The sequence below is a fragment of the Hemiscyllium ocellatum genome, chromosome 33, assembly GCF_020745735.1.
Source record: "Hemiscyllium ocellatum isolate sHemOce1 chromosome 33, sHemOce1.pat.X.cur, whole genome shotgun sequence".
In the NCBI taxonomy this organism is placed as follows: Eukaryota; Metazoa; Chordata; class Chondrichthyes; order Orectolobiformes; family Hemiscylliidae; genus Hemiscyllium; species Hemiscyllium ocellatum.
Window position 1 is genome coordinate 5,456,985 of NC_083433.1, and position 26,288 is coordinate 5,483,272.

Genomic DNA, 26,288 nt, shown 5'->3' on the forward strand with positions numbered 1-26,288 from the left:
TCCATCTTTTGATTTTTGAAAGATGGTGGCTAGCCACATTCTTGAACCAATACAGTCTGCGTGGCAAAGAGGCTCATATGGAGGAAGCCCCAGAATTTTGACCCAGTGACATTGAAGGGACAATGATATAGTTCCAGATCAGGGTGGTCTGTAACTAGCTATAGAGATTTCAAATCAAAGACAGCCACTGTCTTAGATGGTAGAGGTTGCAGACATGTCAGGTGGTGTCAAAGGAGGCTTGATATGTTACTGTAAACACCTTGCAGAGGGTACAAAATGGGGTGGATGTGGTGCCAATCAAGTGTGCCACGTTGTTCTGGAGAAGCTTCTTGAACGTTGTTGGAGCTGCACCCATCCAGCCGAGTGGAAAGCGTTAATGGACTCAGGAGGTGTGTCACACACGGCAAAATCCCATACATCTGGAAGCCACGGAATTTTTCCAAAGGTTCCAGTTTTGTTATGATTAACGATGAGAGGATGTTGGTGGTCAGCTATTCCGTGATGGTAATGTAACTGAAAGGCAAGGGAGGCTGATTAGATTCCCACTAGTTTCATTCATTTTGCATATTGTACTCCATCTCGTTCTTGCGCATGCATTTAACCAGATTCCCTTTAAATTCTATTTAGAGTCATAGACCCATGGAGTCAAAGAGTCAAAGAGTCATAGAGTCATAGAGTCATAGAGCCATAGAGTCATAGAGTCATAGAGCCATAGAGTCATAGAGCCATAGAGTCATAGAGTCATAAAGTCATAGAGTCATAGAGCCATAGAGGCATAGACCATAGAGTCATAGACCCATGGAGTCAAAGAATCAAAGAGTCATAGAGTCATAGAGCCATAGAGCCATAGAGTCATAGAGTCATAGAGCCATAGAGACATAGAGTCATAGAGCCATAGACCCATAGAGCCACAAAGTCATAGAGTCATAGAGCCATAGAGCCATAGAGACATAGAGTCATAGAGCCATAGAGTCATAGAGCTACAAAGTCATAGAGTCATAGAGCCATAGAGTCATAGAGCCATAGAGCCATAGAGTCATAGAGCCATAGAGTCATAGAGTCATAGAGTCATAAAGTCATAGAGTCATAGAACCATAGAGGCACAGACCATAGAGCCATAGAGCCAGAGAGCCATAGAGCCATAGAGCCACAAAGTCATCGAGTCATAGAGCCATAGAGTCATAGAGCCAGAGTCATAGAGCCATAGAGTCATAGAGTCATAGAGCCATAAAGTCATAGAATCATAGAGTCATAGAGCCATAGAGTCATAGAGCCATAGAGTCATAGAGCCACAGAGTCATAGAGCCATAGAGCCATAGAGTCATAGAGTCATAGAGCCACAGAGTCATAGAGCCATAGAGTCATAGAATCATAGAGCCATAGAGCCAGAGAGTCACAGAGTCATAGAGTCATAGAGCCATAGAGCCATAGAGCCAGAGAGTCATAGAGCCATAGAGCCAGAGAATCTTAGAGTCATAGAGCTATACAACATGGAAGCAGACCGTCAGTCCAACTTTTCCATGCCAACCAGATATCCTAAATTAACATTTGGCCCATATCCCTCTAAACCCTTCCTATTCATAAACCCATCCAAATGCCTCTTAAATGCTGTATTTGTACCAGCCTCCACCACTTCTTCTGGCAGCTCATTCCTTACACGCACCATCCTCTATGTGAAAACGTTCCCCCTTAGGTCCCTTTTAAACCTTTCCCCTTTCACCCTAAACCTATGCCCTCTAGTTCTGGACTATCCAACTCTGGGGAAAAGACCTTGTCTATTTACCCTATCCATGTCCCTCATGATTTTATAAACCTCTATAAGGTCACCCCTCAGCCTTCGATGCTCCAGGGAAAACAGTCCCAGCCTGTTCAGCCACTCCCTACAACTCAAACCCTCTAATCCTGGCAACATCCTTGTAAATCTTTTTTGAACCCTTTCAAGTTACAGAACGTCCTTCCTATAACAGGGACAATGGAATTGAACGTAATATTCCAAAAGTGGCCTAACCAAAGTCCTGTACAGCTCAACATGACCTCCCAACTCTATATTCAATGCTCTGACCAATAAAGGCAAGCATTTAATCATTGTCAGCACAGAACGAGACCATTCGGCCCTTTCTCTCCAAACTATTTGCATTAACTATTTTTATCTGATGGTGAATTCCACTTTTTAAAGGTAAAGGGTTCCTCATGATGGCTTTGTTGTTATTTTGGTAATTGCATGAATTGTCCAATCTTTTTAAATAAATATTAAAGACGAGAAGCCTTTGCAGCAGATATATCAATAAGCAATGTTTATCTTTCAACCAAATCACAAAGTTCTAGATTAGGCGACACGGTGGTTAGCGCTGCTGCCTCACAACACCAGGAACCTGGGTTCAATTCCCCCCTCAGGCAACTGTCTGTGTGAAGTTTGCATGTTCTCCCCGTGTCTGTATGGGTTTCCTCCGGTTTCCTCCCACAATCCAAAGATGTGCAGGTCAGGTGAATTGGCCATGCTAAATTGCCCATAGTGTTAGGTGCATTAGTCAGGGGTAAATATAAAGTAGGGCAATGGGTCTGAGTGGGTTACTGTTAAGAGGATCAGTGTGGATTTGTTGGGCCGAAAGGCTTGTTTGCATACTGTAGGGAATCTAATCTAATTAACTGGTCATTGTCACGTTGATGCTTGTCGGAGCTTGGTGTGCACACATTTGTTCCATTCCTACATTTACAACCATTTTTACAATTGCAAAAGTACTTCATTAATTGTAAAAGTTGGAACTGTAAAAGGTGCTCTAAAAACACAAGTCTTTCTTTTTCTTCATTTTACTAGCATCTGTCTCAAGTTATGATCCCTAAGTTTGATGGATTCATTGAAGATTCACTAAATTAATTCCACAGATGAGAGGTATGTCTAATCAGAAGTTTAGGCCTATGTTTTCCAGAGTTCAGAAGGCCCATAGAAACCCTACAGTGGGGAAGCAGGCCATTCGGCTCATCGGGTCCACACCAACCCTTCAAAGAGCATCCTACCCAGACCCAACCCTACCTTATCACCCTGCACTTCCCATGGCCAGTCCACCCTAACCTGTACATCTTTGGACTGTGAGAGGAAGCTGGAGCACCCAGAGGAAACCCACACAGAAAAGGGGGGAATGTACAAACTCCACACAGAAGTCACCCGAGGCTGGAATCAAGCCCGGGTCCCTGGCGCTGTGAGGCAACAGTGCTAACCACGGAACCACCATGCTGCCCATGGAGAGCTAATCAAAATCCTGAAGATGCTAAAGGGCATAGACAAAATAGAGGTCAAGAGAATGTTTCCTCACGTGGGCTAGTCCAGGACGAGAGGTCACAGTTTTAGGATAAGGGGCGGCAGATTTTAAACAGAGATGAGGAGAAATTACTTCTCTCAAAGGGTCATGAATCTGTGGAATTCACTCCCCCCAGAGTGCGGTTGATGTTGGGACATTGAGTAAATTTAAGGATGGAGACAAACAGATTTTAAATTAGTGAAGGTTAAAGGGTTATGGAGAGCGGTGCAGGAAAACGGTGTTGAGGCCGAGATGAGATCAGCCATGATTGTCTTAAATGGGGTAGCAGGCTCGTGGGGCTGAATGGCCTCTTCCTGCTCCTAGTTCTGATGTTCTAGTTTAGCTGACCTTGCTCCTTTCAATCTGATGCCTATGTAAGTGACAGAATGTGAGAGGTTGGGCCATCTGTATCTCAGTTCCTCTGAGACATTAGCACAAGTTAGACATCGGGTGATCAATTCTGGAAGGAAGCATTCCTGAAGATCCCATCCAATTGGCTCTAACAGTCAAAGTCTCTTTCTCTTTCACATCTCCAATTCTTCTACTAACCAAGAAGCAAAAGAAATCAAAGACGATGGTTCAAAAACTACACGGCTATGATTTTTCTCATGGCTTTTCTCACAGCGGGATCTGGGAAGTAATCAGCCGCTCACCTCCAACTCTTCAAAGGACAACTAGGGACAGGCAATAAATGCTGACCCACGCATCCCACAAGTGAATTAACTCTTGGCAATCCTAGGGTTAAGGGTTAAGGATTTTTTTTTCATTTGTGGGTTCACTATGGACAGTTCTGTTCCCTTTCACTGAAGAAAGGTATACTCGCTTTGGAAGCAGTCCAGAGAAAGTCCACCAGGCTGATCCTCACAAGTTCATAAGATCTAGCAGCAGAATTAGGCCATTCAACCCAACAATTCTGCTCTGCCATTCAATCATGGCTGATATGCTCCTTACCCCCATTTTCATGCCCTCTCTCCATAACTCTTCAACACATTACCAATTAAAAATCTGTCTAACTCCTCCTCAAACTTCTTCACTGTCTCAGCATCCACAGCACTAAGGGGTAGTGAATTCCACAGATTAACAACCCTTTGGGAGAAGTCGTTTCTCATCACCTCTGTTTTAAATTTGCTCCCCCTTATCCTAAGACCATGACCTCTCGTCCCAGAATGCCCCACAAGGGAAGCAGCTGCTCAGTTTATCCACACCTTTTATCATTATGGACGCCTCAATTTCATCTCCCCTCATTCTTCTAAATTCCAGAGAGTGTCGGCCTAAACTGTTCACTCTCTCTTCAATCCTGGGTCAAAAGGGATTTGACCTGAACAAGGGCTTATGCCTGAAACATCGATTCTCCTGCTCCTTGGATGCTGCCTGACCTGCTGCGCTTTTCCAGCAACACATTTTCAGCTCAAAAGGGATTATTATATACGGAGAAGCTGACTAGGTTAGTCCTGTATTAATCGGAGTGCTTTAAAAAAATACAAGGCGGATTTATTGAAACGTCTGAGATTCTTAGGCGTTTCAACAGGGTAGATGCGGAGATGTTGTTTCCCTTTATGTGGGAGAGACTAGGACTAGAGGTATCATAGAGTCATAGAGTCATACAACCGTAGAGCCATAGAGTGATAGAGTGATAGAGTCTTAGAGTCATAGATTTCATAGATCCATAGAGTCATAGAGCCATAGAACCACAGTGTCTTAGAGCATAGAGTCATAGAGTCATAGATCAATTGAGCCATAGAGTCATAGATTCTTAGTGTCATAGTCATAGTCACAAAGGCATAGAGCTATAGAGCCATAGAGTCATAGAGCCATAGACTCATAGAGTCGTAGAGTCATAGATTCATGGAGTCATAGTGTCATAGAGTCATAGAGTCGTAGAGTCACAGAGCCATAGAGCCATAGAGTCGTAGAGTCATAGAGTCATAGAGTCATAGAATTATAGAGTCATAGAGTCACAGAGCCATAGACTCATAGAATCATAGAGTCATAGAGCAACAGAGACATAGAGTCATAGAGTCATAGAATCATAGAGTCAAAGAGTCATAGAGTCTTAGGGTCATAGAGTAACAGAGACATAGAGACATAGAGATGTACATCACAGAACCAGACCCTTCAGTCCATGCCGACCAGATATCCTAACCTTTTGCTAGCACTTGACCCATATCCCTCTAAACCCTTCCTATTCACAGACCCATCCAGATGCCTTTTAAATGTTGTAATTGTACCAGCCTCCACCACTTCCTCTGGCAGCTCATTCCTTACATGTAGCACTCTCTGTTTGAAAAAGTTGTCCCTTAAGACCCTTTTATATCTTTTCCCTCTCATCCTAAACCTATGCCCTCTCGTTTTGGACTCTCCCACCCCAGGGAAAAGACTTTGTCTATTTATCCTACCCATGCCCCTCATGATTTTGTAAACCTCTATAAGGTCACTCCTCCGCCTCCGACACTCCAGGGAAAACAGTCCCAGCCTATTCAGCCTCTCCCTAAAGCTCAAACACTCTAACCCTGGCAACACCCTTGTAAATCTTTTCTGAACCCTTTCAAGTTTCACAACATCCTTCCAATAGGAAGGAGACCAGAATTGCACGCAATATTCCAACAATGGTGGAGGTATCATCTCAGAATAAGAGGCTAAGACAGAGATGAGGAGGAATGTTTTCTCTCAGAGTCTAGCAAGTCTGTGGAATGCTTTGCCACAGAGGACAATGGAACCTGAGTTGTTGTATATTCAAGACTGAGATAGACAATTTTTAATCAGGAAGAGAATCATGGTTTTTAGGGAAAAGGCAGGAAGGTGGTGTTGAGCATCAACCATGATCTCACTGAATGGTAGAGCTGACATGATGAACCAAATGGCCTACATTTGCTGCTACATCTTATGAGAGAACTGGCTGGGCCAATATTTATTGCCCCTCCCTAATTGTCCCGAGGGCAGTTCAGAGTCGACCAAATCTGGAGTCTCATGTAGGCCCAGACGAGGTAAGGATGGCAGATTTCGTTCCCTAAAGGGCACTGGTGAACTTAACGAGTTTCTATAACACAACTTACAGATGCTGTAAATCAGAAAAAAAAACAGGAATTGCTGGAAAAGCTCAGCAAGTCTGGCAGCATCTGTGGAGAGAAATCAGAGTTAACCTTTCAGGTCCGGTGAACCTTCCTCAGAATTTTCCCACAAGGGTCATTTGCTCTGAGGAAGGGTCACTCAACCCGAAACATTAACTCTGCTTTCCCTCCACAGATGCCACCAGACCTACTGAGCTTTTCCAGCAATTTCTCTTTTTGTTAGGGCTTCTACAACAATTGACTGTGGTTACCTGGTTTCCACTTGGCTGGTTTTGCATTGCAATTTGTTAATGAATCCACATTTTAAACAGTTGCCATTGTGGGATTCGAACCCACATCCCCAGAGCATCAGCCTGAGGATCTAAATTAATAATCCAGCGGGATAACCACTCCATTTCCATTACCACGCACCTTCAAAGGTTGAAAGATCCGAAAGTCCACAAGACCATAAGACATAGGAGTGGGAGTAAGGCCATTCGGGCCATCAAGGCCATTCAGCCCATCGAGTCCACTCTGCCAATCAATCATGGCTGATGGGCATTTCAACGCCACTTACCCGCACTCTCCCCGTATCACTTCATTCCTTGCAAGAAAGTCAAGTAGCTGGGTGGACCCAAGATCAATTTTTTAAAAAAGACGAGACTACCCATAAGACATAGAATAAGAATTAGGCCTTTCTGCCCGTTGAGTCTACTCTACCATTTGATCATGGACAAATGTTTCTTAACCCCATTATCCTGTCTTCAATCCTTGACCCCGTTACTAATCAAGAACCCAAACTATCTCTGTCTTAAATACACTCAATAGCTTGGGCTCCACAGCCCTCTGTGGCAAACAGTTCCACAGATTCACCATCCTACAGCTGAAGAAATTACTCCTTATCTCAGTTTGGTCACAGAAGGGAATCATAGAATCCCTCCAGTGTGGATGGAGGCTATTTGGCCCATCAAGCCCACACCGACACTCCGAAGCGCATCCCAACCAAACCCTCCTCTATCCCTGTGTTTCCCATGGCTAACCTACCTAGCCTGCACATCCCTGGGCAATTTGGCACAGCCAATCCACCCTGACCTGCACATCTTTGGACTGTGGGAATAAACCGGAGCACCCGGAGGAAACCCACGCAGACACAGGCAGAATAGGCAAACTCTACACAGACAGTCACCCGAGGCAGGAATCAAACTCGGGTCCTTGGCGCTGTGAGGTAGCAGAGCTAACCACTGAGCCACTGTGCCGTGCCCTAAGTTTAGGGTGAGTGAGGTTGTCTCATCCTGAGAGTTTTGCAAGAAAACAGAAGCAAACTGAGGCAAGTTCTCTTTCTCTAACGCAGGTAATTGGTTCGAGGAGCCCGGTGCAACCACTGTGTCTCTTGCTTGCTCTCTCTGTTTGCATGGGAACATCAGAGGCACGAATCGAGGAGACTTTATGTGGAGCTGAACTCGTGGATGCGCTGCAGTTCATCTGTGCAGAGAGGGGCTTCTATTTTGGTGAGAACAGCCATTTGTGTGTCTTTAAACACCACAACCTGTGGACACACCATACATGACGGTCTCAAAGCACCAATACAACACAGATAGACAGAGAGTGATGAATCGCTGAAACCCCCTGCACAGGGAGTAGGTGTAAGCCTGAGGCGAATATTGATGGATGTCCAGTTATAATTACATGAAAGGAAATGGGAATAGTGTGGAAGCATGGAGTTGAGGGAGATGGAAAATGATACACTCAAGGAGCTGAATTATCTTCTCCTGTTCCTGTGTGCCCATGCACATTTCCCAATCTTTTCCAATGTTGTTTGAATCCCTTGTCCAGTTGGCTTGCAGTCAAGTCAATCGATTTATAATTCAGTCATGGATGGGATCAATATTTATAACTGAGCCATGGATGGGATCAATATTTCTTGAAATTCACCCACTATGAGGTGCCAGGAAGCTTGATCCTTTCCTCACCTCGTGTTTCCTGGGAGGCTATTGTAAACGCTCCTTGGTGGCCCTTTCGCCACAGGCTTTCAATTCTGGGAGTTATTGAGTGCCAGTTCAGGGTTGGAGTATTTCAGAATTGGGATATTTCAAAGTTGGAATATTTTGGAGCTAGGGTGCTTTGGGGTTGGGGTGTTTCAGGGTTGGGGTATTTCAGTGCTGGGGTTTTTTTGGGTTTTGGTATTTTAGGGTTTGGGTGCTTCGGGGTTGAGTGTTTTGAGGCTGGGCTGTTTCAGGGTGGGGGCATTTCAGGATTGGGGTATTTCAGGATTGGGAGTCTTTCAGGGTTGGGGTACTTCAGTATTGGGGTGTTTCAGGGTTGAGGTGTTTCAGAATTGGGGTGTTTCAGGGCTGGGGTATTTCAGGATTGAAGTGTTCTCGGTTGGGGATGTTTTAGTATTGGGGTATTTCGGGGTTGAGATGCTTCAGGGTTGGGGTACATTGGTGTACAGCTCCAATGGTGCCACCCATTCATTCTCCTGGTGACTGACCACTGTTCCTGGAGAACGGATGGGTTTCCTTTGTATAGCATCTCAGCAATTCCTTGAGAGGCCCCAAAGTATTTTGCAGCCAGTGCATGTCAGTCAGGGCTGCAACACAGGGCTGCACAATTCCACAACCAGCAATGCAATAATGGCCATGCCACCCTCTCCATTGATGCTGTGTGAAGGATAAATATTGGCCAGGCTACTTGGCAGAACTCTGCATTAAGTTGGTATATTTACATGTAAGTTGAGGTATATTTGCACTTAGGTTCAGTTATATTTACTGTCCATGACATGTCACCAGTGTGGGGACTGGAAGTGCTGACTAGATGTATTTAGCCTGCAGAGTGATCGATGGGGCATGTTTACTTGGCTGCATCAATACCTCAGCAGATTAATGAACTTCTTGGAAAATGAGCGAACAGTTTAATCAAAGCACTATCAGTTCACAAAGCTTTGCATGATGGAGGATCTCACCGACGTTCTCCAGATTTTTGCTTTTACTTGAAGAAAATTGAAAAATCTATTGTATTAGATAAAGATTTATTAGAAATTGAAATAGCTTAGACCATATAGGGTGCTTCGCAGTGCCTGGGACCTGGGCTTGATTCTACCCTCAGGTGGCTGTTTGTTTGGAGATTGTACATTCTCCCCGTGTCTGCGTGGGTTTCCTCCGGGTGCTCTGGTTTCCTCCCACAGTCCAAATGCAGGTTAAAGTGGATTGGCCGTGCTATGTTGCCCAGGGATGTACAGGCTAGATGAATTATCTATGAGATATTCAGGGTTAGGGGGTGAGAGATGGGTCCGGCTGGGATGCTCTTTGGAGGGGCAGTGTGGACTTGATGGGCCAAATGGCCTGCATCAGCACTGTAGGGTATCTCTGATATATTTGGTTCCTCAAACCTGCTCCACCATTCAATTGGATCATGGTTATCTTGATCAATCTACTTTATCACCCTCTCAGGATTTAAAATCAAGACAAGGCATGGACGGCACGGTGGCACAGTGGTTAGCACCTGCTGCCTCACAGCACCAGAGACCTGGGTTCAATTCCTGCCTCAGGCAACTGACTGTGTGGAGTTTGCACATTCTCCCTGTGTCTGCGTGGGTTTCCTCTGGGTGCTCTGGTTTCCTCCCACAGTGCAGGTTAGGCGACCTGGCCATGCTAAATTGTCCACAGTGTTAGGTGAAGGGGTAAATGTAGAGGAATGGGTCTGGATGGGTTGCGCTTCGGCGGGTCGGTGTGGACTTGTTGGGCTGAAGGGCTTGTTTCCACACTGTAAGTAATCGAAAGAAGACTATAAAATATGAAACTGACACTTTGCACAGCAGTGCTTAAGGATAGCTAAAGTGGGGGAAGATGGTGAGTTAGTAATCTCAAAAGCCAACTGATTGCTTCATGAAAGATGTGGCTTCAAATAGTCAGACAGCACAGAAACTGACCCTTCGGTCCATGCCGACCATAATCCCAAACTAAACTAGCCCCACCTGCCTGCTCCAGGCCCATATCCCTCCAAACATTTCCTATTCATGTACTTATCTAAGTATCTTTTAAACATTGTATCTGTTTCTACCACTTCCTCAGGAAGGTCATTGGTAATTTCTCCTCATGTCTTTTTAAAATCTCTCTTCTCTCACCTTAAAAATATGCCTCTAGTCTTGAAATCCTCCACCCTAAGGAAAAGACAACTACCATTCCCCTTATCTATACCACTCTTGGTTTTATAAACCTCTATAAGCTCATCCTCAGCCTCAAGTGCTCTAACGGAAAAAGTCTCAGTCAATCCAGCCTCTCCTTATATCTCAAACCCTCGATTCCTGGCAGCATCCTTTTAAATCTTTTCTGAATCTTCTCCACCTTCATAATATCTTTCCTGTAACTGTACTCCAGAAGAGATCACACCAACATCCTGTACAACCTCAACATAAAGTCCCAACTCCTATACTCAAAGGTCTGAGCAATGAAGGCAAGTGTGCTGAATACCTTCTTAACCATCCTGTCTACTTATGATACAAACTTCAAAAAATTATGTACCTGAATCCCAAGTGTCTCTCTGTTCCACAACACTACTTAGGCCCCTAACATTAATTATATAATTCTTGTCCTTGTTAGTTTTACTAAAATGGAATACCTGGCATTTATAGGAGAAAGTGAGGACTGCAGATGCTGGAGACCAGAGTTGAAAAATGTGGTGCTGGAAAAACACAGCAGGCCAGGAAAATCCTGAAGAAGGGCTTATGCCTGAAACGTCGATGCTCCTGCTCCTCGGATGCTGCCTGGCCTGCTGTGTTTTTCCAGCACCACATTTTTCATACCTGGCATTTATCCAAATTAAACTCCATCTGCCACTCCTCAACCCATTGGCCCAATTGATCAAGATCCCTTTGTAATCTTCTTCATCAATTTTGGTGTCATCCACAAACTTATTAACCATACCTCCCATACTCTCATCTAAATCATTTATATGAATGACAAACAAAAGTGGACCCAGCACCGCTCCCTGTGGAACACCATTGATCACAGGTCTCCAGCGACCCTCCACCATCACTCTCTGTCTCCTGCCATTCAGCCACTTGGCAAGCCCACCCTGAACCCCATGTGATCTCACTTTACTAATTAGTCCTCGAATTACTTTAGTATAATTTAATTAGTTTACTAAGTAATCCCAGTGTTTGAATTCAATTTATAATACAGTCTCAAATAGGGCTCTTGTATTACTGGAAGTGTCCCTACCTCTATGTAAGGAGGACCTGGTTCAAGTCACGACTGCTCCAGAGGTGAATAATAGACTCTCTGAACAGGTTGGTTAGAAAATATTAATCGTCTCAGTGACAATAGGTGCAGGAGTAGGCCGTTCTGCCCTTCGAGCCTGCACCACCATTCATTATGATTATGGCTGATCAGTGTCCTGTTCCTGCCTTATCTTCATAACCCTTGATTTCACTATCCTTGAGAGCTCTATCCAACTCTTTCTTAAATGTATCCAGAGACTGGGCCTCCACTGCCCTCTGGGACAGAGCTTTCCACACAGCCACCACTCTCTGGGTGAAGAGGTTTCTCCTCATCTCTGTCCTAAATAGCCTACCCCTTATTTTTAAGCTGTGTCCTCTGGTTCGTAACTCACCTGTCAGTGGAAACACATTTCCTGCCTCCAGAGTGTCCAATCCTTTAATAATCTTATATGTCTCAATCAGATCCTCTCTCAGTCTTCTAAACTCAAGCGTATACAAGCCCAATCGCTCCAATCTTTCAACGTAAGGTAGTCCCGCCATTGCAGGAATTTCCCTCATGAACCTACGCTGCACTCCCACAATAGCCAGAATGTCTTTCCTCAAATTTTGAGACCAGAACTGCACTCAATATTCCAGGTGCGGTCTCACCAGGGCCCTGTACAGCTGCAGAAGAACCTCTTTGCTTCTATACTCACTTCCTCTTGTTATGAAGGCCAGCATGCTATTAGCCTTCTTCACTACCTGCTGTACCTGCATGCTTACCTTCATTGACTGAGGTACAACAACACCCAGATCTCTTTGTGCTGCCCCTTTACCTAACTCGACTCCTTTTAGGTAGTAATCCACCTTCCTGTTCTTGCCACCAAAGTGGATAACCACACATTTATCCACATTAAACTGCATCTGCCATGCATCTGGCCACTCACCTAACCTGTCCAGGTCACCCTGTATTCTCCTAACATCCTCCTCACATTTCACCTTGCCACCCAGCTTAGTATCATCAGCAAATTTGCTAATGTTACTAGTAATACCATCTTCTATATCATTAATATATATTGTAAAAAGCTGCGGTCCCAGCACTGATCCCTGCAGTACCCCACTGGTCACTGCCTGCCATTCCGAAAGGGAGCCATTTATCTTTGTTTCCTGTCAGCCAACCAATTTTCAGTCCAAGTCAATACTTTGCCCCCAGTACCATGCGCCCTAATTTTGCTCACAAACCTCCTATGTAGGACTTTATCAAAGGCTTTCTGAAAGTCCAGGTACACTACATCCACTGGATTTCCCTTGTCCCTCAAAACAATCCAGAAGATTAGTCAAGCATGATTTCCCCTTCATAAATCCATGCTGACTCTGTCCTATCCTGTTACTGCTATCCAGATGTGTCGTAATTTCATCCTTTATAATTGAATCCAGCATCTTTCCCACCACTGAGGTCAGACTAACTGGTCAATAATTTCCTGCTTTCTCTCTCACTCCTTTCTTAAAAAGTGGTACAACATTAGCCACCCTCCAATCCGCAGGAACTGATCCCGAATCTATCGAACTCTGGAAAATAATCACCAACGCATCCACGATTTCTCGAACCACTTCCTTCAGTACCCTGGGATGTAGACCATCAGGCCCCGGGGACTTATCAACCTTCAGACCTAACAGTCTCTCCAACACCAATTCCTGGCAAATATAAATTCCCTTCAGTTCAGGTCCTTCAGCTACTATTACCTCAGAGAGATTGCTTGTGTCTTCCCCAGTGAACACAGATCTGAAGTACCAATTCAAGTCTTCTGTCATTTCTTTGTTCCCTGTAATATATTCCCATGTTTCTGTCTTCAAGGGCCCAATTTTAGTCTTAACCACATTTTTCCCTTTCACATACCTAAAAAAGCTTTTACTATCCTCCTTTATATTTTTGGCCAGTTTACCTTCGTACCTCATTTTTTTCTCTCTGCGTATTTCATTCTTAGTAATCCTCTGTTGTTCTTTAAAAGCTTCCCAGTCCTCCGTTTTCCCACTTATCTTTGCTATGTTATACTTTTTCTCTTTTGACTTTATATATTTCTTAACTTTCCTCGTCAGCTACAGCCACCCCTGTCTCCTCATAGGATATTTCTTCCTTTTTGGAATGAACTGATCCTGCATCTCCTGCATTATACCCAGAAATATTTGCCATGTTCCTCCACTGTCATCCCTGCTAAGGTATTGCACCATTTGGCCAGCTCCTCCCTCATAACTCCATAGTTCCCTTTATTCAACTGAAATATTGTCACTACCGATTGTACCCTCTCTCTTTCAAATTGCAGATTGAAGCTTAATGTATTATGGTCACTACCTCCTAATGGCTCCTTCACTTCAAGGTCCCTGATCAATTCTGGTTCGTTGCACACCAGATCCAGAATTGCCTTCTCCCTGGTCGGCTCCAGAACCAGCTGCTCTAAGAATCCATCCCGGAGGCACTCCAGAAACTCTCTTTCTTGAGGTCCAATACAATCCTGATTCTCCCAGTTTACCTGCATGTTGAAATCCCCCGTAGCAACTGTAGTAACATCTTTGCGACAGGCCAATTTCAGCTCCTTATTCAACTTACACCATACATCCATACTACTGTTTGGTGGCCTGTAGATAACTCCCTAGAGGGTCTTTCTATCCTTAGAATTTCTCAGCTCTATCCATATTGACTCTACATTCCCTGATTCTAGGTCCCCCCGTGCAAGGGACTGAATATCATCCCTTACCAACAGGGCCACCCCACCCCCTCTGCCTATCAGTCTGTCCTTACGATAGCACGTATAGCCTTGAATTTTCATTTCCCAGGCCCTGTCCACTTGAAGCCACGTCTCAGTTATCCCCACAACATCATAGCTGCCAATTTCCAAAAGAGTCTCAAGCTCATCCATCTTATTTCTAATACTTCGTGCATTCATATATAGTATTTTTAATCTGTTACTGCCCTGACCCTTCCTATCAACCCCTATTTCACTCAACCTTACGGCATGATCCCTTTTTGAGGTTTCTGTCTCATTGATACCTTTGTCTTTCTTGACTTCCTTTATTCTAACTTTCTCTTCAATTTCCTTCTTAGACTTCCAGTTTGTGTCCCCCCCCACACCTGGTATTTAGTTTAAACGCAGCCAAGAGACTAGCAGCAGTTGTTACACAGCCTGGTCTGGTTCACTGATGTTTTTTGGGAAGGAGATTTGCTGTGCTAACCTCGCCTGACCCTGTTTGTGATTCCAGATGCACAGCCATGTGGTTGACTCCTAACGACTCCCTAAAATAGTCCAGCAAGCCACTCAGCTCAGGGGTAATTAGGGCTTGACAACAAATGTTCGATTCAGTAGCGATACCTGCATTACAAAGGTTGAGGATATGACTAATTCACGGAACCATACATTCCGAAGAGTGTCAAGGCCTTTGAGACCATTATAAATTTAGAGTCAGAGTTAAACAGCATAGAAATAGGCTATTCATCCCATCACATCAATGCTGACCAAACTACACATTGCTTTTGATCCCAAGACAGAGACTAGGAATACTGTGCTGAATAACTGACCTCCTGACTCTGCAAAATCTGTCCAAGGCACAAGTCAGGAGTGTGATGGAATACTCCCCACTTGCCTGGAGGGGTACAGCCCCAACAACACTCAAGAAGCTCAACACCATCCAGGACAAAGCAGCCCGCTTAATTGGCACCACACCCAGAAGTATCCATTTCCTCCACCAGTGACGCTCAGCAGCAGCAGTGTGGACTACCTACAAAATGCACTGCTGAAATTCACCAAACATCCTCAGACAGCACCTTCTGAAGCAACAACCACTTCCATCTAGAAGAACAAGAGCAGCAGATACATGGGAACACCACCCCTCGCAAGATGCCCCCAAGTCCCTCACCATCCTGACTTGGAAATATACCACCGTTCCTTCAGTGTCACTAGATCAAAATCCTAGAATTCTCTCCCCTAAGGGCGTTGTGGGTCTACCTACAGCACATGGACTGCTGCGGTTCAAGAAGGCAGCTCACCCCCACCTACTCAAGGGGCAACTAGGGATGGGTTATAAATGCTGGGCCCAGCCAGCGATGCCCACATCTCATGAATGAATTTAAAAATCTGCACTTGGTCCATAGCCTGCTACGTCAAGGCTCGTTCGGATGTTTCTTAAATGTTGCGAGAGTACCTGCCTCCATCAACATCTCAGTAGTCAGAGATGGAAGGTGCAGTTGTGTGGAGAGATGTAACTAACTGAGGTTGTCCATCTCAGAGCAGGATAGATTTGATCGACGTGTTCACCATCACACATGCTTTGGTAAATAGAGTAACTGGCTGGAGGATCTGTGACCTAGGGACATAATTTAAAAAGCTGGAAACAGAATCAGAGACTCCTTCAGGAAATTACAAAGTGAATTTTTACAATCTAGTGTGATATGTTTAGATTGAGTTACTGTACATCTTGCTTATCTCAGAGTAAATTTCTCAGTTCTAAAATTGGTTAATTTAAAACATCGTGGGAACATTACAGAACTGTCACGATGCATGCCATCATAGGGAGGGGGAGCCACATGTCCAGCCCACCTTCCAAACTTCCTCTCAGAGTCAAGAGGTAATTATTCACTCAGCCATAGACTAAAGCAATCAACCTCTGTAAAAAGATCAGTGAGCAGATAGGGTTAATCAAATACTAAATAATGTGCACTGGTTGAAATGGTGATTGAAGGAGATTCAATACTATCTTTCAACATGGGATTTGGTTAAGTACTTTGTTGGACAGGATGTATTTCAATATGCAGACACAACAACAATGGACTGAATGGCCTGCTCTTTGAAATTATTCTATATTTCCAACAAAATCTATTATGATGAAATCTATTTGTAATAATTCTATAATACTAATGTACTTCTGAGAGTATTTAATGGGACAGTGTGGAGAGAGATTTACTCTGTATCTAACCCCGTGCTGTGCTTGTTCTGGGAGTGTTTGATTGGGACAATCCAGAGGAAGCTGTACTTCCAGAGAGAGCTTTACTCTGTATCTAACATTATGCTGTACCTTCCCTGGGAGTGTTTGATGGGGATCGTGTAAAAGGAGCTTTACTCTTCACCTAACCTTATCCTCTATCTGTTTGATGGGTCATTGCAGAGAAAGCTTTACTTTCAGTTTAAAAACGTAGCCGGAGTTTTACTCTGTATCTAACCCCGTGCTGTCCCTGTCCTGGGAGTGTTTGATGGGGACAGTGTAGAGGGAGCCTTACTCTGTATCTAACCCCGTGCTGTCCCTGTCCTGGGAGTGTTTGATGGGGGACAGTGTAAAGGGAGATTTACTCTGTATCTAACCCTGTGCTGTCCCTGTGCTGGGAGTGTTTGATGGGGACAATGTAGAGAGAGCTTTACTCTGTATCTAACCCTGTGCTGCTCCTGTCCTGGGATGTTTGATGGGGGACAGTGTAGAGAGAGCTTTACTCAGTATCTAACTCCGTGCTGTCCCTGTCGGGGGAGTGTTTGATGGGGACAGTGTAGAGGCAGCTTTACTCTGTATCTAACCCCGTGCTGTCCCTGTCCTGGGAGTGTTTGATGGGGACAGTGTAGAGGGAGCTTTACTCTGTATCTAACCACATGCTGTCCCTGTCAGGGGAGTGTTTCATGGGGGACAGCGTAGAGAGAGCTTCACTCTGTATCTCACCCCATGCTGTCCCTGTCCTGGGAGTGTTTGATGGGGAGTGTAGAGGGAGCTTTACTCTGTATCTAATCCCATGCTGTCCTTGTCCTGGGAGCAGTTGATGGGGGAGTCCTACTGCCCAGCATGGAGAACATTTTCCTGTTACCAATAATGAAAATTATTGGAGCAGAAGATAAAGCAAAGAACTCGAGTGAAGTGCAAGGTAGGTGGACTGAAGCAACTAGTCTGAGTGATCAACCATTAGACTCCCCGACCTTTAATGGCTGCACTTTTCTGGTTCCTAGTCAGCAAAATGGTGGGTCGTCGGAACAGACAGAATCGAGGCATTGTGGAGCAGTGCTGCTTTCGTAGCTGTGACCTTCTGATATTGGAGACGTACTGTGCCATACCACCCGAAACAGCCAGATCCACGCCTTCTACAGCTCCACAGAGGACCATGCTACATAGGGTGAGTGTCACTGAGAAATAACAGTACACCTTCCTCGTACTTTAGTCCCATTTTTCTCATCCAGCCCCAGTAGGAAGAGCTAATGCATTACCTCTCAGAACCTCAAAGCAATCCTTAATGCTTTAAAGTACATCTTCAGGTGTAGTCAATTTACAATTCCATCATGCGATTTGAGTGTCATTGGTAAAAATATATTTTTTCTTATTAGATTCCCTACAGTGTGGAAACAGGCCCTTCAGCCCAACAAGTCCACACCGACCCGCCAAAGAGTAACCCATCCAGACCCTATATTTACCCCTGACTAATGCACCTAACGCCATGGGCAATTTATCATCACCAATTCACCTGACCTGCACGTCTTTTGGATCGTGGGAGGAAACTGGAGCACCCGGAGGAAACCCACGCAGACACTGGGAGAACATGCAAACTCCACACAGACAGTCACCCAAGGGAGGAATCGAACCTGGGTCCCTGGCGCTGTGAAGCAGCAGTGCTAACCACTGAGCCACCATAGTGCCCATGGCATTTCTTTGAGCGCAATTTTTCTGTGGCTCCCTTTCCATGTTGATTTAGTCGGTCGATGCTGCCTGACCTGCTGTGCTTTTCCAGCACCACTCTAATCTAGACTATTGGGTAATTACATCAGTCAGTGATATTACATTCAGTATTTGAGTTGATATGGTGTTTGGGAAAAACCCCGAAGCAGAATTAGAAGAATTCATCAACATCTTCAACAATTATCAACCCTCCCTTAAACTTAAGCACACATGGAAGATGTTAACTTCCTAGGTACCACTGTATTGAAATTGACACTGGGCAAAAGGAGTATGTTAGCAAAACAACTGGTACATACTCCTCCGCACAAAATATCATCACCCTAAAAATGTCTTCCACAGAATAATGAGGTCTCAGCTAGTGTGCTTGCTGCACATATGCATGAAGTGAGGATATTTTAACCAGGCAGAGACTATATTTTTACTGCATCTCAGATCTCAATCGCAGATTTAAACTTAACAATTGACAATGTTCATTGCAATAGCGTCTGCTACATCCTTCCAGCTCAAAGGTGTTTGTATTTAGGTGGCAGGGTGGCTCAGTGGTTAGCATTACTGCCTCACAGCGCCAAGGACCTGGATGGATTCCAGCCTCAGGCGACTTGTCTAAGTGGAGTTTGCACATTCTCCCCGTGTCTGCATGGGTTAAATCTGGATACTCCGGTTTCCTCCCACAGTCCAAAGATATGCAGTTTAGAGTGGATTGGCCACGGGAAATTGCCCATAGTGTGTAGGTTAAGTGAGTTCACCATGGAAAATACAGGGGCAGAGTAGAGGGATGGATCTGGGTTGGATGATGTTCAGAGGGTCAGTGTGGACGCAATGGGTTGAATGGCCTCCTTCCACAGTGAAGGGATTCATTGATTTCTAAATTGTCCACAGTGGTGCACAGTCGGTGGATTGGCCATGGTAAATACAAGGTTACGGAAATAGGGTAGGGGGCTGAGTCTGGATGATCTATGGAGGGTTGGCACAGACTCAGAGGGCTGAAGGGCCTCTTTCTATCCTGTAGCTCCCAATCGCTTGTCTGCTTAAGATGGATCCTCCATGCTCCACTGCAAAAATTCAATCCTTCAGTGATTTCAATTTTTCCCAGCTCCCTCTGGAGTGATAAATGTTAGCTGGAATGAACATCCTTCACTTTTTGATGGTTTGAGCCAGGATCCCGGCTGGGATTCCTTCATTCCCTGCCTTACCCTGAGGTAAATGAGGGTCCCCACTGTCAGGTGGTGGGTGTCTCTGTGTCTGCTTGGTTTCTGGCTGCTCTGTGGAAAAGCCGGACACTGAGTTCGGGTGAGATTCATCAAGTTACGCCCTGAGAGGCAGCCGTTTAGCGTTGAGTGGGGGCTGGATAAACATGGGTTATTTTCTTTGGAGCTGAGATGTTGAGGAGGGTGGGACGTGACTGATATGTGCTAGATGGAGAAAGTGAGGTCTGCAGGTGCTGGAGATCAGAGTCGAGAGTGTTGCTGGAAAAGCACAGCAGGTCATGCAGCATCCAAGGAGCAGGATGCTCTTAGCTACCTTCTCCCCAGCCCCACAACCCTCCCATTTATCTCTCCACCCCCAAGGCTCCTAGCCTCATTACTGATGAAGGATCTGGCCCAAAATGTTGATTCCCTTGCTCCTCGGATGCTGCCTGACCTGCTGTGCTTTTCCAACACCACTCTAATCTAGACTATTGGGTAATAGCATCAGTTAGTGATATTACGTTCTGTATTTGAGTTGAAATGATGTTTGGGAAACACCCTGAAGCAGAATTAGAAGAATTCATCAATATCTTCAACAATCATCAACCCTCCCTTAAACTTAAAGTCACAACACACATGGAAGATGTTAACCTCCGAGGTACCACTGTATTGAAATTGACACAGGACAAAAGGAGTATGTCAGCAATCAAAAATCTGAGCAAAACAACTGGTACACACTCCTCCGCACAAAAGATCAACTGAGATGGTGCTAGTGTCCCTACATCTGGGGCAGGAGTCCTGGATTCAAATCTCACTTGCCCCAGAGGCATGTAATAACATCTCTGAACAGATCAATCGGAAAATATCGAATGAGGGGGTATAATTTTAAAGTGAAGGGCTGGTGGATTATAGGAAAAATGTTTTTCACCTTTGGGTGGTGAAGATATAGAATGTGCTGTCTGGGAGGGGAGAGGAGGTGAGGTAGGTACGTGGATGAGCACTTGACTATCATAATGTTCAAGGCCATGGGTCTGGTGTGGGAAAGTGGGATCACTTTTAGAAGGGTCAGCACAGCTCAATGAGCCAAAGGGGCTCAGCTTTATTTTAATTCCTTCATGGATGTGAGCATCACCAGCTGGGGGCCATTCCTGAAGAAGGGCTTATGCCCAAAACGTCGAATTTCCGGTTCCTTGGATGCTGCCTGACCTGCTGCGCTTTTCCAGCAACACATTTTCAGCTCTGATCGCCAGCATCTGCAGATCTCACTTTCTCCTCCATCACTAGCTGGGCCAACATTTATTGTGTATTCCTAGTAGCCCAGAGGGTAGTTGAGAATCGACCCCATTGTTGTGGGTCTGGAACCACATGTAGGCCAGACAGCATAAGGATTAAAGATTTCCTTCCCTAAAGGGAACCATGTGGGTGTTTCCCCGACAATCATTTCATGCTCACCATTAGAATCTTGTTTCCGGATTATTAATGAACCCAAACTCCACCATCTGCCATGGTAGGGTTCAAACCCAGATCCACAGGACATTACCTGGGTCTCTGGATTAATAGTATAGCAATTATGTCCCCTTGTTTCCCAATCAATCTGTTCAGACATGTTATGACATGCCTCTGGAGCAGGTGAGATTTGAATCCAGACCTCCTGGTCCAGACATAGGGACTCTACCACCATGTCACAAGAGCCCCTGTATGAGCACTTGTTAGTGAAACTTCAACTAAGAGGAATAGCTGCTTCCTATCCGCTCTGTCCATGCCCCTCATGGTCTTGTACATCTCAGTCAGGTCACTAGGCCATCACCCATATTTGAAGCATGTTTCTAACTCTGGTGCCGGTAATGGATTTAGGGTTGGGTTGGGGAGGAACTCTTTCACCCAGAGGGTTGTGAATCTGTGGAATTCTCTGCCCGGTGAAGCAGTTGAGGCTATCTCGTTGAATGTTTTTTAGATAGATAGATGTTTAAACAGGAAAGGAAGTAAGGGTTATAGTGAGCGGGCGGGTAAGTGGGATTGAGTCCATGAAAAGACCAGCCATGATCTTAATAACTGGTAGAGCAGGCTAGATGGACCAAATGGCCTACTCCTGCTCCTATTGCTTATGTTCTTATGACTCTCAATTCAAAAATAAAACTCCGTAAGACTTGAATCTTTTTTGTGGTTTCTTCTCATCTTTAAAACAGGCAATGGGGAAGCGGTCAGTTAGAAGCAATCAGGACTACCTCACCTGGGCTGGAGGAACCCTGCAGCACTACCTGAGCACCACCAACCTCGCTGTCCCCCCCAGAACTGAGATCCCTGATTGGCTGGGACAGGGCAAAGACTCGCTGCGCATTGATGAGGGCACCAGGCACAGGCGGTACCCGTCCCAGCAGCGGGTATGGTCCAGAACAGTACTGGCACCTCCCTCAGGGCAGCCCTTCGACGTCCTGACCCGTTCAAAATGAGCGAGGAGGGTCCAACACTTGAAGTTGACTTCGGACCTTTTGAGGGAAACCTGGCCACGCGACTAGCTGAATTTTTTTTTATTTTAAGAAGTAATGTGGGGGGAAACAGAGCAGAATTAGGAGGAGCTGAAAGGCTGAAGGATTTCCCCAACTGCTAGAACAGCAAAAACAAGACCCTCTCCCTCACGCCAGTTGTTTTCGCTCGTGTAGAGTAGGAACCTGGAAGCGGCAAGGACTCAGGATCCAAGCCCCCCCTCGCCGTTAGTCGCCTCATTTCTCAGCTGACTGTCATTTCTGTGTCTATTCTAAAAGCTGAGGGGCTTCATTCACAAAAGTCGCGGTAAAGCAGTCTGGGGTTGGCAGGATGAGAAATGGAGCTAACACCTCTCCCGGCTGAGAGAAAAGTTTGAACCCACGTGCAGCTTCTTCCCTGCTGTTATCCAACTTTTGAAAGGACCTCTTAGATGTTAATGTTGATCTCTCTCTCTGCATCTTTTCGGCAACTGTAACATTACATCCTGCACCCTGTTCTGTTCCCTCGAAGCACTTGTATAGCATGATCTGCCTGTAAAGCACTTTCCCTCGGTACACGTGACAGTAATAAATCAAATCAATTGGTCATAACCAAAGCCAAATACAGAAAAAGGCCCAGAAACGGTGTAGGACCAGAACTCTGTCCGTCAAGATCAATAGCTCCATTTATCATCAGTCCATCACCGAGTGTTTCCCCAGTGGTGAAATAGTGCCATCCAGTAGCTATCAGACAATGCAACTTGAAGTGTCAACCTAATCATTGTCCTTTTAACCTTTGCCACCTCTGTTTACTTAGACGTTAGCAAAACAGCTATTCCATAATTCAGATGACTAGGACCATGGCTGCAGTCTGGGGTCAGCTAGCTAAGGAAAACTTTTCAAAGTTAGTCTTTGCTCATGGAGCTGCTGATCTGACCTAAGATTTTGCTTTGGCCTTAACACCCTGTGCCCACGTCTTCCCTGGATAAATCCCTGTGGAGATTGGGTTGAAAGCATCGACAGCCTTATGTCCAGTCTGCCCTCTGTATGAACTGTGTATAAACTACATCTTGAGAATTATACCTGCCCATATAACCTCATCCACTCTATAACTCACCTCTCTGTATACCACACCTCTACATTGCATAGTTCTCCTTGTGGTGCAGCACCTTGTACTTATGTTACCAGTCTAGAAATCCAGTGGTCTGGACAAATGATCTAAAGGTATGAAGTTCAAATTCTGTAACAGCCTCTGGGAGATTTGAACCAAACAATATTTCTGTGTGTGGAATGAATTGCCAGAGGGAGTGATAGATGCAGATACAGTTACAACATTTAAAATATGTTTGGATAGATATTGGAACAGGAAAAGTTTAGAGGGATATGGACCAACTGCAGGCAAATGGGATTAACCTAGTTTGGGAAACTTGGTCAGCTTGGACGAGTTGGACTAAATGGCTGTTTCCATGCTGTATGACTCAAAAAGAAATTAAATATAATCTGGAATTAAAATTTTGATGTTGGTAATGGCATCCACTTGGATTATCCTCAAAAGCCCCAGTTGATTTACTTCAATCCCTCTGGCAGAGGAAATCTGCCATTCTTAACTGGTCTGGCCGATACGTGACTCCACACCCACAGTGATGCCATTATTCTGAAATGCCCCATCATGCCTCTCAGTTGCAACCATTAGGTAACATTCCATCACCTTCAAAAGGTAGGGTCTGTGACATCCATATCCCACATTCAGGAAAGGTACATTACATGGTCCTCTGAGTGAGTATTTTTGGGGGAGAATAGAAGGAATTTGGGGAAAGGATAGAGTCGCATGATACCATTTTAATTGAGTTCACGCTGAGATGCACAGGAGCCAATGTTGTATTTGGGCGTAGAGCTCCTCACTAGGACTTGGGCAGCACTAATGTAAATTGGGGCCAGTTAGCTCAACTGGCTAGATGGCTGGCTTGCAACTTGGAGGGATGCCAATAACAGGGTTTCAATTCCAGTGAGAGAGGTCATAACCTACCTTCTCCACCTCACCTCAGTTAACCTCTCCACCAGTCCTCCCTCTCTCTCTCTCTCTCTCTCTCTCTAATGAGAGAGCAACCCTCTGAGTTGAGGGGAAGTATCAACATAATTACCTTAATCCTCTAAGATTTGTCACATTACTGCCTCATGGGATTAAGAGACATGAGCATTGAAGGCCAACAGAAGGTCAAAGTTCATCTAATCCACTCTCTCCACCATCCTGCTCATCACATGTATGGAATCATTGATTAGTCTCTATAGACGAGGCTTTAGGTGAGGAAAATGGGTCAGGAGGGAGATGTTTGGGAACCTCCAACAACTTTGGGGTGGCATGGTGGCTCAGTGGTTAGCACTGCTGCCTCACAGCGCCAAGGACCTGGGTTTGATTCCAGCCTCGGGTGACTGTCTGTGTGGAGTTTGCACATTCTCTCAGTGTCTGTGTGGGTTTCCTCCCACAGTCCAAAGATGTGCAGGTTAGGTGGATTGGCCATACTAAATTGAGCATAGTGTTCACAATTTAGGTTAAGTGCATTAGTCAGGGGTAAAAATAGATCAATAGGGATCTGGGTGGGTTACTCTTTGGAGGGCCTGTGTGGAGTTGTTGGTCCGAAGGGCCTGTTTCCACACTATATAACTCCAAACCTCAACCGACTCTTCACAACTAATGGGAATACCTTCCCTAAGGGAATAGTGGGTGGACCTCCAGTACAGCGGTTCAAGAAGGCAGCTCACCACCACCTTCTCATGGGGCAACAAAGAATGGGCAATAAATGTTGCCCAGCAACGACACCCATGTCCCACGAGTGAGTAACAAAAATTACGACTCACCAACGAAATGCTGATCATTGTTCAGTTCCCCTTCCCCATCGAAACAATGAGTGGAATTTATATAGAGCGTTCAATGTAGTAAAACCATTCCAATGTGCTCTATAGCAGGATCATCAAACAACATTTGAGGCTGCAGTAGAGGAGGTTGGTGGACCAAGGTTTGGTCCCTGATGTAGAGTTTAAGGAGGAGAGCGAGGTTTAGGGAGGGAATTCCAGACTCAGTGCCGTATTGCAGTCTCCAGCAGTGAGATAAAGGGAGTGTGTAGGAGGTGGTGTTGTGGGAGAACAAAGACCCCAAAGGATTCTGCAGATGGCGGTGGGTCAGACAAAGCTGTGGAAATGGATAAATTTGGACACGAGAAGGAGGATTTCAAATCTAAATTTCAAATAAAAAGTCAGAAGGCATTATAGACCAATGGGAACAGGGGATGACCAATGAAAGAGATGTGTAAATCAGAATACAAGCTTTATAAAAACTACTGTCCTTAAAGATTACAGGTGTGGCCTTTGTGGATTTATGAGTTAACGTACTCTCAGTGTATTGCATAATTTTGGATTATTTGTTTAAACTCTTAGCTTGTTTTGTTTTGTCAAAACTGGGCATCTTTTCAATTGGTCAATGGCCTGTAGCAAGGTGTACCAGTTCAGTCTGACTTGGGAGCTGCGCAAACACATCCACTCTCTCAGGCCAGCCATGTGGAAGAAACATTGAGGTTAACTCTGGCAGCACAGTTGACTGCCACAGCCAAGATCAGCTCAATCAGGATTCCAGTCCCCTCGGCTTTCCATGAGGGACTGGAATCTGAAGTATGTTGATGGGTAATCCTGAGATACCCACGGAGAGATTTTCATTGGCTCAGATTAGCTTGTGGGACAAAAGAACTGGTGACACGAGGAGAGGCCAGATCGAAGTTGCATTTATATTGCGCTGATTGCATTTCAGGGTCAGCCAACGTGAAATGCTAGGTGAAAATGAGGACTGCAGATGCTGGAGATCAGAGTCTTATCTCAACTTGAAATGTTGGCAGCTCTCTGCATTTCAACAAAACCATTAAATTAATCTATTGAAATTCTGATTCGTCCCCAACTAGAGTATTGCACCCAGTTCTATTCGGGGGGTTGGGGCAGGGGTCACCTCAACTAAAGGTTCTCGAAAGAGGGAATTGCCTAGGTGGACGGTATGGTGGCTCAGTGGTTAGCACTGCTGCCTCACAGTGCCAGGGACCCAGGTTCAATTCTATCCTCAGGCAACTGTCTGTGTGAAGTTTGCAAATTCACCCCGTGTCTGTGTGGATTTACTCCCATGGTCCAAAGACGTGCAGGTTAGGTGGACTGGCCATGCTAAATTGCCCAGAGTGTGCAGGTTAGGTGGATTAGCCATGGGAAATGCAGGAATGGGGTTGGTCTAGGCGAGATGTTCATTAGCGGGATGGTGTGGACTTGATGGGTCGAATGGCCTGCTTCCACACTATAGGGATTCCTTGAATTCTCAGGAAATCAGGAACTGTATTCGACATGGTATAAAACTCTGCTGACCTTAGAATGTG

General features: G+C 45.1%; 1 protein-coding gene across 1 annotated transcript in view; it reads left to right on the forward strand.

The window, feature by feature from the left end:
* The window catches only part of LOC132831181 (uncharacterized), a 55,916-nt gene that overhangs the window by 622 nt on the left and 29,006 nt on the right, over positions 1-26,288 (forward strand). Inside the window, exons 2-4 of the mRNA XM_060849193.1 lie at positions 7,695-7,851; positions 17,516-17,679; positions 21,610-21,804. Coding sequence (XP_060705176.1) covers positions 7,695-7,851; positions 17,516-17,679; positions 21,610-21,804 — 516 coding nt within the window. The remainder of the gene's footprint in view (positions 1-7,694; positions 7,852-17,515; positions 17,680-21,609; positions 21,805-26,288) is intronic.